The 14,787-nt window shown below is 39.0% G+C and overlaps 1 protein-coding gene and 1 long non-coding RNA gene across 4 annotated transcripts in view; one reads left to right on the forward strand and one right to left on the reverse strand.

Moving 5' to 3' along the window:
* LOC135415034 (uncharacterized) overlaps positions 1–14,787 on the reverse strand; it is a 621,260-nt gene that overhangs the window by 6,071 nt on the left and 600,402 nt on the right. The window lies entirely within an intron of this gene.
* Positions 1–14,787, forward strand: part of USP6NL (USP6 N-terminal like) — a 117,327-nt gene that overhangs the window by 4,647 nt on the left and 97,893 nt on the right. For all 3 annotated transcript variants that reach the window (XM_064656513.1, XM_064656514.1, XM_064656516.1), the window contains exon 2: positions 586–675. In XM_064656513.1, coding sequence (XP_064512583.1) covers positions 672–675 — 4 coding nt within the window. In that variant the 5' untranslated portion in view covers positions 586–671. The remainder of the gene's footprint in view (positions 1–585; positions 676–14,787) is intronic.

A 14,787-nucleotide genomic window follows, 5' to 3' on the forward strand; every position in this document is an offset into this window, starting at 1 on the left:
CCGGGTGTGTTGTCAGGGGATCCCTATCTGCCCTCTTTGGGTACCTGCCTTTCCTTGCCATCAGGAACTGACTGATCTGCTGCTTTGCAGTTGCTAGAAATGGCAACTTTTCCAGGTTTTGTTTCCGAGGAGGAAGTGTTTGGTGCTAATGCCAACCTGTGCTTATTTACTAAACTTAATTGCAGTTCTTGTGTTTTGAAGAGTGTTTTTATACCTCATCTTGCTGGCTGAGGTTGCTGAAGGAGAAAACACTGCTTTGGAATTTTCAGTTATTGTATCCATGTTGTGGTCTTGCACTTTTAACTTCTTAACTGCTCCCAAAAGATAACAAACAATATATTTTATAGCACCTTTTTGTAGCACATGCTCACAAGTTTATAATGTGATTGTTAGAAGGTACATGTTTTTATCCATAAGGAGTTAAGCTCTTCAGTCATAACAAACACATCTTTGTGTTCCTTTTTTTTTTTTTTTTAAGAAGGAGGATGAAAAGATAGTAGGAAAGACAGTGTATATGTAAACATATATCCTAGTGATTTAAAGTTGAAAAAATGATTTGTCTTTTTGTTTTCTTCCCACCATCAGGACATGTATACCTCTGAGAAACCTTCTCCAACAAGATACCTTGCTTCAAGACCTGTCTTGGATTATATACAAAGAAGTTTCCAGTCATGAGTGAGTAGATTTTTTTTTTTTTCTTTCAGAAAAAAAAGAAACCCTTATTTTGTAGTTTAGAAGAACTGTAACTTCTGTAGTAGGTTTTGGGAAGTGGTTATTCCTCAAAAATATTCATATTGAGTTTTGTCTCTTCAGTCCTTCAAACTAACCAAATGAAACTGAGACTTGGCAGATGCAATTCTTAATATGCAAATTTTTGATCACTGTGTGCTCTGTGAGACTCCTGTGTTGGTAGGCTGGTCTCATTTTCAAGAAGTTTGGTTCTGTAACAAGCTGATGTTTGTTTTTTTCAGTATAAATAAAACATGTAACTCTGAGGGGGAAATGTCTTGGGTTTGCTGAGAACTCCAAAATTTGTGGCTGCCTAGTGAATTAAAATAACTGGTAAAAATCCAACATAAAATGAAAGGACTTCATTTTGTAGAAAAAAAATAAATATGTTTCTCAAATTCCAGTACAGAGGTCTGATCCCAAAGGAATTTTGGCATGTATTGGAAAGATCTGAGCCATAGAAAACTGTGACCTAATATATCTGTTTTGGTGAAAAAAAACCCAAAACAGATGGAAGACACTATAAGTTTTGTTTTAGGTTGTATCTGATGGGTAAGGTGATCTCTTTTTAGTGAACTGTTCTGAGTGTTTAAAAGTCCCTTGTAAGTTTTGTGGATGTGAGACTTGATGTAATTGTTGGCAGCCACGTTCCCTGGCCTTACCTTGTGTAGAAATGAGGATCAAACTTCATGTGCCCAGGACCTGTGTTTAGAATGGAGCTCAGTTCCAAACCAACTGTACTGAATGTGCTGAAGAATGAGCATCTCATTCACAGGATAATTATATCCTGTGTTAGTAAAATAAGACCATTCGAGTTTCTGGGAGGAAGTGAGTAAAGAAAATGGTTGGTTAAATTTCTTGTCAAACTAAATGAAAAATGATTGTTGGTGACATCTGGAAGAAAAAAAAGGAATGGTGAAGGAAATGCTCACTAAATGCAGCAGAGGAAAAATTATACCAAACAAAGGGCTGAAAGAACTGCTGAACTCTAGAGTTCTTGCTGGTGTAGGTAGAACTACTTTAGTATTTATATATAGATTTATCTCTTTTATGTTGCTGTGTTGTGTAGGTGACAATTTTCCAGGCAGTTATTCAGGTACCGGAATGTCCTGATTTGTCCAACGCTGCTCTATTAATCCTCATTTGTTGTACAGAGCTTCTCATGTGCTGTCATTGCCCTGTGTGCAGCCTCAGACATTACCAATAACTGAATCACAGCTGCTGTGGTGTGACTGGCCAAGGTGCTGCTGGGATGGGGTTGCTTTGGGGACAACACAAACTGCTGTGGCTTGAGCAAAACACCATTGGCTTGGTCACATTTTGGGCTGATTCCAGGCTGGAGGGTTCAGCTGTTTGTTGGGAAGAATGAAGACCCTCATTCACATGCAAGACAGCACTTTGGCAGGACTTTTTGTGGTGGTCACTAATAATGCTCTGCAGTGCAGGACACCACGTTGTGGTGGGGGACTGGATGCTTCAGTCCCTGCTAAGTGATGGCCTTCAAGGGCATGATGGAAAGTGCCACTTGTTTGAAAATATGGTTTAAAGAAGATGAAATGTTTTATGTTCAGCTCATGTTGGATTTCTTAGTTTATGGTTTACTTGAGAGTAACTTGAACTATAAGCACAGTCTTTATTTTTAGTCTCCTCTCTCCTAAATATCTCATCACTAAGATATGTATCATCCTATGAAGATGTATTTACTTGCATCCCTCTGTACATGTGAGCTTATTCACAAAATCTGTGGGCACCTGTAATAGCTGGATGTGTTAAAAATGATGGGAGTCTCCAGTATTCCTAACATGTGCATCACCTAGTGTGATTCAAACCAAACATCTACCTAAAATTAGGGAATGTCAGCCTTAAGAAGGTTAGTAAAACTTCAGAATGCAGGCTACATTATCAAATCCTACTTGTTATTTGCTTGAGACACACTTGATGCAATATATATTTACATTGCTCTTTGTGAAGGGCTCTTCTACACTCTTAGTCCTAAAATGATTAAATCCCTTTTCTAATATCTGCCCTAAATTTATTCACAGGTAGTTCATATCTATTTTTTTTTGTTTGCCAACTTTATTAATCAGCTAAAGAAATTTTTACCTTATCATATTTGTTGTTTTACAAGTTTGTTACATAAAGCTTATATTTCATTGAAATAATTTGTAGAATTAAATCTGTATTATCTTGCTATTTAAGAAGCACACAGATGCTTATTTTTAAGCAAATGATCAGGTAATTTTTTTTTCAAAGTGAACAAACTTACTATTGTTACATAACTTTTAATAGTTACCAGGTGTGTAGGTAAATGCTTTGGATGCTGTTGTACTGGATCTTCCCTATTATCAGGGAAGAGCATTGACAGAATTGCAAAATTCACCATTCATGGTAGGTTTTTTTTGCTGGGCAATGCAAAGAATCAGATGGAACTGAGGCAGCCCCTGTTCAGGCTTTTATTTCTGTGGAATGCCTTTATAACTGTCTGTTTTCATAAATAAGGGTAAGACAGATCCGTGTTTGAAATTATACTTTTCCATTATATGCTCCATAGCACAGTGAGGTCATGTGCTTGAAGGATGGGGACAAGTATAAGTGAGATTGATTTTGATTTGTTTTGTATTTAAAGATAACTTGTCAAGGAGATCCTGGCTGGATAGAACCTGCCTAGAATGTCCCACCTCAGAGAGAGTTGGTTTCATCTTCCCCGTTTTCTCCAGATATTGACATTTAGCAGCTAAAAAATGTGTACTGTCGTGATAAATTTTTACTGTGCTCTCTATGTTTGGGAGTTTTCCTGTGCTTTTCTCCTTGGAAGAAAGGTCAGTTCAGTGAACTTTTTTGAGCTGCTGCAGTGAACTCTGTTTGCAAACAATTGCCCCACATGTTTGTACACTCCATTGCAGCAAGCTGGTAACATCTTCGATTTTCTTTTACCCCCTTGAATGTATAGTGCCAACTTATAATACAGAATATTTCTTTCCTGACCTTGTCTTTCTGCTTCTGGTTTTGTTTCCCACACCCTAAAAACTTAACAGTGTTCACAGTTGCGAAGTTCACCTGCTGTTCTTTGTGCCTCAGTATCATCTCTTCAGGTTTTCTTTGTCAGTGACTGAGGGTAGGAGCACGTTTTGGGTGTTTGAAGAGATGCTGTGCAATGAAATCTTACATTTTGGAAATGGTCAGTGTGGCCTGGTAATCACAGGGGGAACTTTTTGCTTCAGCAGTTCAAATCAAGACCACAATGGTGTGATTAAAGGCTGCCTCTGTTTGATGGTTGGTTATTTTTCTTGACCTCTCATTACAGCTGGCTTTCTAGTTTGTGTTCACAGGGGAACCTGAAAAAAATTTTTCCTGTCATTTTGTGTTCTTGTATTGTCTGTAAATAAATAGTTTTGGCTGTCAGTTTTCCTGTTCATGAGCAATAAACTTGGGAATCAAAACAAATATTAAGATCAGCCATAATAGATAAAGGCCAGGTTGGATGGGCTTGGAGCAGCCTGGCCTGGTGGAAGGTGTCCCTGCCCACCGCAGGGGGTTGGAACGAGATGATCTTTAAGGTTCCTTCCTACCCAGACCATTGCATGCATTATTATTCCTATATTTGCAACTGAGAAAAGTGTGTTCTGGGCTTCTCTAAAGCTTTCTGTGCTAAGGAAAGTCTGTTTGGTTAAGTCTGGCCCAATTTCCCCCCCTCGCCCCTAATCTCCCCTCCTGGGTAAACCAGAATGAATTTGCAGTGAATTAAGGACCAAGTCAAACTGTTAATAAAATAAATACTGGGAATTAGACTTTTTTTTTTGTGGTTTACCCAAAGTGTAGGTGGCTGTGCATTTTGTGTATTGTGGGTAAGGTGCTGAAAATAATTTTGAAGCTGATTGATTTGGTTTAAGGGGCTTTATATCATCAGTTCTTTGCTGTGAGCTGAGATTGAAAGAAAGGAAAAAGTCTAAGTTCTGATTCACACAGAAAACTGAATAATGGGGGAGGAAAGCTTAGAAGTAAACTAAAATGCTTTTACAATGAATTATAATAATGAATAACTAAAGGATGTCAGATTATTATGTTACATTTGAAGTTTTTATTTTTGGACCATGAACCCTGAAGGCCCATTCATAAAATGCAAGTTTGAAGCTACAGTTCGTGAGGTGTTTTCACAGTTGTTCTGATTTCACAGCACAATTATCTTCTAATCTATATAAATACTGAGACTTAAGAAATGGGGAAGAAATAGGGAAGAAGTTATGAGGTCTCCTGGGTTATCTTTACTGAAATTTGAAATAGTAATTCCTTAGGAAAAATTGAAGCTCTGAATGATAAAGATTTGTAGGACATAGGGGATAAAGAGCCATAATGCAGATTGGAAAAAGGTTGCTTTGAAAACTTGGGATGTGTTTAAAGTAATTTAGAAGAGTCAGATACTAGTAACCCCCCTGGAACTCAGCTATGTGAAATAGGGGGAAGCCCACAAGATTCTTAAATAGTAAACTACTGTGTATTAGTGACCCCCTAAAAATTGTTTCCTTGATAACATCAGTATTTATTTAGTGGTTCCACTGTTTTTTTCCTTGAAGCTGTCAGAGGGATTTCCCACTGTATGTGACTGTAGTGGCACGGGAGCACTTGGACCAGGAATAGTGTAGTAACTTTTTTTGTAGTGGGAGGTTGGAGCATGAAAAATAAATGTGTGCTGAGTTCTTTGGCTCCTGGACCTGGTGGTAGGAGAACCTGCAGGGCTGGGGATCAGTGAGCTGTGGCTGAGGCTGTGGTAGTGCTGCTTTCCCCTTGCTTGGAGTGGGCATGGAACTGTAGCTGAAGTTGGTCAGGAATGTGGTAATCTTGGGCTTCCTCTGTCCTAAGCAAGGAGAGGCATCTCCAGAGGGCTAATCAGATCTTACATGACCCAGTTTCTCACCAGTGCTGTAATTAAACTGCTCCTGTAAATACAGAGGGTGCCTGAGTAGCAATAAAATATAAACCCAAGTGCTTTGCACAGAACTGATGCATCACAGTGAGGACATGAAGGCATGTTAGTAGAAACTTACCTGCTGTTTTAATATTCCCATTTTATTATATTGGATTTCCTGACATAATGATGCACTTTCTCAGACCTTGTGGTTTTATTTTTTTTGCTGAAAGTACAGCACTTTAAATGTATCAGAACCCAGATGAAAGCTTTTTGAAATTTGTCTGTTTTTAAACAGATTTTAGTTTAATTTGTTTTTCATAATCCTTCCTTTATTTTTGGTCACTTTTTAGGATATTTAGGACTGATAAGTTGTGACTTCCCTTGTGCTTAGAATTTATTTTTAGATCAAAGGGGCAGATAAACACGTTTTGAATTTTGTTCTGTCACCTTTTTACCTGAACAAAGTAAGTCCTCAATCTCCAAAGACTGAAGTGAAGCCACTTCTTTGCAGGAGGTTGCAGCTACCAAAAATGTATTTCTCACATCCAGAAACCGTGCTTGCATGTGGTAGGTACAAGTTCAGTGGTGTCACTTTTTATTAGGCTTTGCTAACAAGCAGGTATTGTGGAATATTTAGTGTTTCATTTAAATTAATGTATAGTAAACCTAAATTTTTAAAACCCTTCGCATGTGTTTCATATACATTTATTGAAGATTTTTAAAAAAGGTGTTACATTTATTTTTTAATTTATTTTTCCATAAAGGGAACTTCAGATCTTCTTTTAGTTGGGCTTTTTCCCTGTGGGTTTAAATTGATGGTCAGGTTGATGGGGCTTCTCTAAATAAGTCAGAGCAACATGACACCTACTTTTAAAGCAATGTAATTTCTGTTTGTAAACCAAGATGTTGGCACTGGCAGGAAACTATTGTTAATTTTGAGCTGACAGGAGAGCTGTGGCAGGAAAATTGCCATCATGAATGTTATTGGAGGACCAGTCTTTTTGTATACACCCTTACTACTCCCTGAATGTGTCCTTTCTAGACACTTGCACTTCACATTTATTCTGTCATGTTTGCAATGAAAATAAAGGTTGGATTATTTCCAAAGTATTTACTTTATGACACTGTGTGTGTCCAAAACAGCAAGGATAATAGAAATATGGTTATTATATATATTTGATCATTCATTACATATTTCATTTGTTATAAACATTTTATGTAATTTTCTCTTTATATTGTAAATTATATACTTACATAAAATACATGACAGTTCTTTTATTTATGAGTTTATATGGAAAGCCATCTTTTAAAATTTCTCTGCCTCTCAGTGTTTTGATGGATGGCCAGTAAGGAGGGATGAATTATTGTGAGTAATTGGTGTACTCAGGAGTACATGCCTGTGGCATGATAATATTCTCCCATTACAGGGTTTTTTAGTCAAATCTTAGTCTTTGGGCCTCTCTCTGTGCTCCTTTATATAAAACATTGCACAATGATGCCTTTATGGTGGGTCTGTGGTGCTCCTGCAGCAGCAGAACAGTGTAACCTTGTTCTCTGGAGTGAGGATCAAATATCCAGCACTATGTAAGCAATTCATATTTCTGGGATCCTATTCACCCTGGGATAAGTTGAGGGTGGCACTCAAGTACATTCCAAAGGAGGAAGGATGCAGAAATTCCCAGGCAAAACAGAGATGAAAAGCAACAGTTCTACATGTAGATGTTTGGGTGGGCACCCCCTTCTCTGCCTAGGGCGCTGTGTAGACACAGAACGATGCTTTGGTGAGTGCAGGGAGGACTTTCCAGAGGCTGCAGTTCTGAGCTTCCTGGTGGTGGATAATAAATAGTTTTATTGACTATGGAATCAGAATTCTCAAGGCTAATGGATGGGATGAAGGATTAGAAATGGACTGCAGAAGAACTTTCCCAACAGCAGTGTTAAGTGAGATGTTCAGAGGACTTTCCTTGCCTCTTGTGAGTCATGTTGATTCTCCCTTTCCATATGAATAATTGGATAATATGCTCCACTGTGTAGGAAAAGTGAAGCTATTGCTGCTCACTGGTGTAAGTTCATCACAGATAAGAAAAATAACTGAGCTGCAGCCTCATTTTGTTATGTTATTCATGGTCACATTCAAGAAACAAAACACCTGATTTACAAGATTTGTGGTTATTTTAAGCTAAATTGATTGTGTTTCAAGGAAAACTACTCTGACATTCTTTATCCAGCTTCTGATAGGAAACAACTTCTTTGATTTGTAGCACAGACAGAAAATATTTGGGCTTGTTGCCAGAAGTGGGGTTATGCAAGTAATGTCAACCAGATTACTGGCTCCATACTTGTTTAAATTTAAGATCTTTTCTTTACTTAAACTGTCCAACCTGTTGTCCTTTAAGTGTTTAAAGGATGGTTGCAGATGTTTGTGTTAACGAAGTAGCTGCACTCAGATGATATCCTATCAATCATCCGATTATAAGGTTTGTTTAATCTCTCATTGCAAAAGACCCCCGCTATAATTAAGGTCTTTTAATTCCCAAAATTGTGTGGGAGACTGGCACTGGAATTTTTTCAAGGCTGTTGGTAAACCTGGACCTGTCCTGCTTGAATTTTCTGGAGCAAGCAGAAAGCTGGGTAGGACTGCCAGGCTGATTTGGGAACCTGGTGTGTTGTGTTTCTTTTTTTCTTTTTTTCTCCATCTTCCTTTTCCCCTGGTTTATTCTGTGGAATGTAATGGGCTCCGGAGTGGAAAGCTCACCAACACACTGTGGAATCTCCAGTGCTTTTGGGCAGTGCAGTCATTAATCTAACAGATCTCCAACGTAAAAGGGCACTTTGTTTGAAAAAAGCACTTTGATTTGCCATAGGAGAGGATTCCTGAATGCAGGCTTTCTGTTTTACCCTTGAAAAGCTCTTTGAAAACCTGCCTAATTCTGTGGTAGATGCTGAAAGGCTCACTCAGAGCTCCTTTGAGCAGGAGACAGAATTGCCAGAAGTTTTAGAGGCATAGGGAAATAAGTCTCTCACCAGAATATTCTGTTGCATTCAATAAAAAGCTTTTCCCTTCTCTTTTTTCTTTTCTTCTTTTTTTTTTTTGCAGTACTTTGTACAGCATTATCTGAGAAGTTTTATTTTGTGAGGCTGCTGTACCTGAGTTGTCCAAACCACTATGATGGCATAACCCAAACTCCAAATTTCCTGCCCTCCCCTCAAGTTGCTGTTGGAGGTGACACTTGTTGCTGCAGCTCTTGGTTCTTGGAGTGGTGCTGAGCTGCAGCCCTGCTTGTGTCCAGGCTGCTCCACAGCCCCTGCTTGTCTTGGGAGCCTCAGAACAGTTACAGTTCTGATTATTTTATATCTGACTGCACAAACTAGACAAGCTTTTAGCTTCCTCTCCCCCTGGTTACAGCATATTCCTGCAAGATGATTGAAGGATGTCAGGGTTGGTCTTGGAGAGCAGGAGAGACAAAATTAGGTCTATAGTTGGCTGTGAAAAAGTGAGGTACAAACTGCAAAGTGTCAATTTTGGTTTTTATTTCCTCCCCACTTCCTCCCCCCTCCCCCCACACTCTTTTTCTATGCCAGAAGCAATGACAAAAATATTTGTAGATTTTACTTTAAGTATGTGGTAGGAAAGTTTTCTTTTTAGAGCAAAGGCTAATGAGTCACTTATAGTGATATTTCAATATTTATTTATTTCCCGTGCATTAAAACAAACTAAAAGAAATAATACTTATGTGAAACTCACTGTAAGGTTCTTGAGTGTTTTTTTTTCCCCCTCTTTTTCTAATGCATAAGTCACTAAGTGGAACATTAATTTTGGAGAAGCAGCTCCATTTGTGTTTTTGTTTAATGGTGTATAATCAGAGGCCCTCCAGGATGATGTAGCAAGGCCCAGTTACCTGTGTTGTCCAGTGACACTGAACTGATCAAGGGTAAATCCCCTGCAGATGGGTGATGATGGCACTTCTTTTTCTGTTCCTGTAGCATTGGTGTAGCACCAGTGGGAGTTCAAATAGTGGGCTGCAGTCCCTGACTGTGATATTTTGTGCAGTGATGCCATTCAGTGCCTTCTTGTCCGGACCACGGGCAACTGTTGGCTGAAACTTGGCATGATTTTAAACTCCCTACTGCTACAGAGAGAGCAGGGAGAACTCCAGTCTTCCCTCTGCCAAAAGTGGGATTGTGTCATTAGGAGTCTGTGATTGCTCTTTCTTTGCTCATGGAACAGGTAGGTAAGGTGTCCTCCATTGGGACAGGGTGATTGTCTTCAGGTGAAGCTCACTAAAGAAGTCTAAGATGCCTGGGTATTCCCACCATTTTTTCATTGATGAGGAATACAAGAACTCTTTTCAGTAGTGGAGGCCTGTATATGTTTTATGGGAAACAGGATTGGATATGAAGTGGGAGGGACGTGCTTGTTACTAAATAATTTCTGTTACTAAATCATTTTTAAGAGCAGAGGCAAAACAGGTAACCATAAGGTAGCCACAGCCAGCCACTAAAGCAGGAAATGTCTCAAATATAACTCTGGCATTGACCTTAAGTAGTCACAGTTAACATGATGGTCATATCCAAGTGCTAAGCTTGGATTTTTAAAATACATTAGTTAAAATCTGCTTTAACAGACTGCATTTGCTGAGTGAATGTCCAAGGAGAGCAGGAGGCAGAAGTGTGACAGTGAACAGTCTCTCATTAGAACACAACTCAGTGAGCAAACAGAGCCAGGGACACTTCCTTTTCCAGGGGGGTGGATCTCTGCTGATCTGGGTGACCTGCACCTTCATTTCCTTCAGCTGCTTTTGAAATTCTTCCCTCCCACGTGTCTCTTTGTAACAGCTTCTCATCACTAAGGTGGGCTGGGTCTGTGGGAATAGATGCCACTTCAGTGTTAGATTACCCTGTTACAAAGTGCTCAAAAACTTGTTTTAAAAGTTTCCCTTTTTCCTGCAGCACAGAAAGCCCCACCATGTCCTGTTTGCTGCACAAACCACGCCTGCAAATACATGGGCTTAATAAAAGTGGTGTGTTTTGCAGGGGACTAATGAGGTTTGATGTTCTTCCTGGTGGCTGTGTACAGCTGCATTTTATTACTTGGATTAAATATCAGCATAGAAATGTTACATGCAGTGAAGGATTTAATCATGCTAACAAACAGCAAGGCAGAGAATTTTCTAGCTTTTCTTTGCCTCAGGGAGGTACAAGATTATTAGTCTCATTCATATCCTCTTCAAAAAGAAGCCAAGTAAGGGTTTAGATTACAGGCAAAGTTTTTATTTTTCTTCCTTCTTTGAATTGAACACACATTCACTTTTATCAGTCTTTCCTTGATTAAACTAATGAATTTACTTTTACTTCAGAATTAACACATGTAAGATAGTAATAGTTTTGATTTTTGTTTAATATTGCAAAAAGAAAGAAAAAGTATTTTAATGACTAGTGTGGCTTGTGTGTGCTTGGGTTTGACAGAATATTTAATAATATCCTTTAACTTGAAGATAAATCTGTTGATTAGCACTACAGGCATGACCCAAATCCAGGAGATGTAAAATTGCTGCATGTTCTATTTGAAATGCTGCCCGTGCAGGAAATGCTGCATATTGCTTGGAGAAAATCTTTTGCTGTAATTATAAATGTATAAATGTTTTATTTCTTTTTGGGACTTGTAGTGTAAAACTTTTTTTCTCAGAATAATTTTCATTTGAAATTAAATCTGTATTAAGATTTGGACTGTCATATGAGGAAGACTGAGAAGTTCTATGGGGTTTGTGCACTCACTGAGATGAGGATCTTGCACTGACATCCTCTTTCTTCCTCCCATTTAAAAAAACCCCAACAAACCTAATTTTATCAAATGTTTAAAATGGGCTTCCTAGATACAATTTTTTTTTTGCAAATGCCATTTGCTTTGTTGGTGCTTTTTTACCAGCTCCTGTGCCTTACCAAGTGGCCCTTTGGCCTTTGAAGGGAGGGCTGTGAGGGAGAGGAGAAAGAAATGGAATTAGTTTGAAGATCCGCAATAAGAACCTGCGGTTCTGCAGCTGCTCTTTGTCGTAACCTCTTTGTAACTTGCTTAACACAATCCCAAGCACACAGACCCAAAAGGCATGAAGTGCCTCAGTTGTATCTAAGGAGCTCTGTAGCCTGAGCTATTCTTTTGGATGAATCCCTACAGGTTAAATCTCTAAGAGCTTTTGGAACCCTTTGAACTGTTGCTAAATTGTGTGTTCCAGACACGCTTGTATGTCTGAATCTGATGGTACAGTTTTACAGAAAACACATGAGCAAAGACAAAGCAGTGCCCTTGTTTTGCTCATGGAGGTGATAGGTATAAACCCCACACTTATTGAGAAGAAGAAAAATAAATGATACATCTATACATGCTTGCTTTTTTTATTTTTAGAAGAGTGCATCAAGACGTGTTTGAACACAGCCTTCTGATGCTGCTCTCCATTAGTGTCTGTTTGTTATCAGGAGGGTGGTAAAAGTGATCCACAGGGGCAGTTCCCTTGGCTTCCTTGTGGCTCTCAGGGAAACTCCCTGTCTGCCTTGTTATAATCTAGATCCACTTGCAGAAATTGCTGTAGCAAGAGTTGAGGGGATAAAACCTGCTGGGAATTGAGTAAGAAGGGCAACAGTAAGAGTGTTGTGCAATGTGTAGTTTTCTTTCACTGTGGTCTGCTGAATGTGGCTGTGTGTTTTTCTGTCTTCCCTTTCCCCCAATTTTAGCATTTGTTTTTTTATTTTGGGTTCATAAATTTTTGCCCAGAACGGGCAGAATTAATTTCGTTGACCATTTATTGAAGTTCTCCACCTGAATTTAATGAACAGCTTTCTCCTATGTGTAAAGTATAAAGAAAAACAGACTTAAAAAAAATAGCTTTCTCTTCTCCAGCCTCTAGATCATGCTACTTTCTGCTCCCAGGAAGATGGCTTTTAAATGATGCTCAAATATCTACATCAGATTCTTTTAGAAACTGCAGCCAAACTTTCATGCTTTGAAATTGGTAGCAAACGTGCTAGAAATGAAGGAAAAAATATTCCTAAGTGGAAGCACATTCTATTGGATGAAGTAGTTACAGACTCTGTAGGACCAATGGGAAGACTGAGGATATTCATTTATTTTTTTGGATACTTTGCAAAATGCAGAGCCAAATGCAGTCAGTTGTGAAAAATGAATGCCTTGAATAGTAAAGGGAGTTGTATGAGTAGTGCAAACATTTTTATAGGAGAGGCTACCAGAATTTCACCTATGAATTCTTGACACCATTGGGGTAATCTTTTCATGGTTCAAAGAATGATCTGCAGAAAATAATGAAGATAAGAATTTAAAGTTTCAGAGATTTATGGGGGGTTAGTTATTGATCAGGAACTATACAGTTCTCCTCTTCCAGCTACAATAGATTGTTTAAAACTTAATGAAAACTGTAGGCTTCAGTTCACAAATTGGAAAATTAATTTAAATGTTAGTGAGAAGGAATAGATAACCTAATTTATATCTGCTTTAGTAATAATTTGTATCATGATATAGTGCCTGTCTTAACACTCAGTGCCTAATTCTTTTGAGATAACAATTTGAAGACCAGTTCTGACAGGAAAAGTCAGAGAGGAGTATTATAAACCAAAATATTTCCGTGGATACTTAGGGTATTGCCAGAACTTAGCTGCCAGGTAGACTTTATCTGAATTTATTATTTTTTGCAAGAAATAAGCAGTTTTTACTGTGAAGACACTATGCAAATGTTCTTTATAATATGCTCTTCCTTCTATTTGATACTTAAATAATCTTCTCCCAGCTAATGTGCCTTACTTGTGTTTCCTTAATCCTTTAATCTATTCTTGAAAACTTTTATCCTGCATATGAAATAGTTGTTCCTGATGAGAAAAATCTTCTTTGTTTTCTGAGCCTCTTTGCTAAGGTGGGAGGGAGGATGAAGCAGTTGTGCCACGTGTGGTTCCTGAAACTGCTGCTCTCAGAGCAAACATTCCAGTGGGTCGTTAGGAGCAGCTTCCCTGGCTCTTGGTGGCACCGGAGCTTTTATAGCCCCTGTGAAGGATGATCCTGCTGACTTTGACTTGCCAGAACACCAGCTGGGCTTTCCTGCATGGAAAGGAGTGGCCAAAGAGCAAACAGCCCCTGCTCTTGTAAATCCCCTTCTCCTGCCTCTAACCTCAGACTTTGCTCTCTTGCAGAATTAGAGGGAGCAGAATGAGTGTTTTGTGTATTTATCTGCTTTCTAGAGAATGTAAGGCTTGACCCCACTTCCATTAGAACGGGTAAAGCAGGGCTGCATCTCGGTCAGTGCCTTCCCGGCCATTTTGGGCTGGGCTCTCCATTCCTGGGGGTGTCAGGCCTGTAAGCTTGGTATCCTACCCATGTCTGGAGTCCAGCAAGTGGGGAAAAGGACACAGTTCTGGCTCTGGGGAGCTCAAGGGAGGATGATGAAGCCAAACCTGCCCGGGTTTCTGCAGAGATGTGAGGAGGAATCTGTGTGCAGAATATCTGAATTCCAGACAGCTCCTGTTGATGTGAGGTGGAAAAAGAACGGTGACAGTCACTTTGCAGCTCAGCTCAGGTGTGTGCAGGGCTGTTGTTCCTATGAATGGAAACCCTCAAGCCATTGTAGTGGGTTGGGGTTTTTTCTATTAGTAGCTTGTACATCTTTCTTTCTGTAAATGAGGGCACACAAGCAGGAGCATTTTGGGAAGCTGCAGTGCTGCCTGGGAATACCCTGAGGGTTCTTGATGGCTTTTTAATAGCCTAGACAGAATGCCATGAATATATAAACATTACAGATTAGAACAAGAGAGGGAAAGAGAAAATATTAAGTCTTCCTCAGATTTTGATCTCCCCCACCCCCAAGTGTCATTTGACAAATACTCACTGAGCCATACTTCTGCAGCATCTTTTGTGCTGTAAATATGTTATCTCCTGGCAATATGTTTCACAAAAAAGAACTGCTTCCAAAGATCAATTAATTATAATTATGTTAATGGAAGCATTTTTATTCTGAATTGTGATAGCTGGCTAATCAGGATGCAGGTCATATTTTTTTATTATGGTTAGGAGAGACCATGGTGATCCATAAAATCTCATCCTGGTTAACTGCCCCTGCTCATAGCAATGTATTTCCTTGGGTTGGTAACGTGCATGA

The sequence above is a fragment of the Pseudopipra pipra genome, chromosome 5 (assembly GCF_036250125.1).
Source record: "Pseudopipra pipra isolate bDixPip1 chromosome 5, bDixPip1.hap1, whole genome shotgun sequence".
NCBI classification, from domain to species: domain Eukaryota; kingdom Metazoa; phylum Chordata; class Aves; order Passeriformes; family Pipridae; genus Pseudopipra; species Pseudopipra pipra.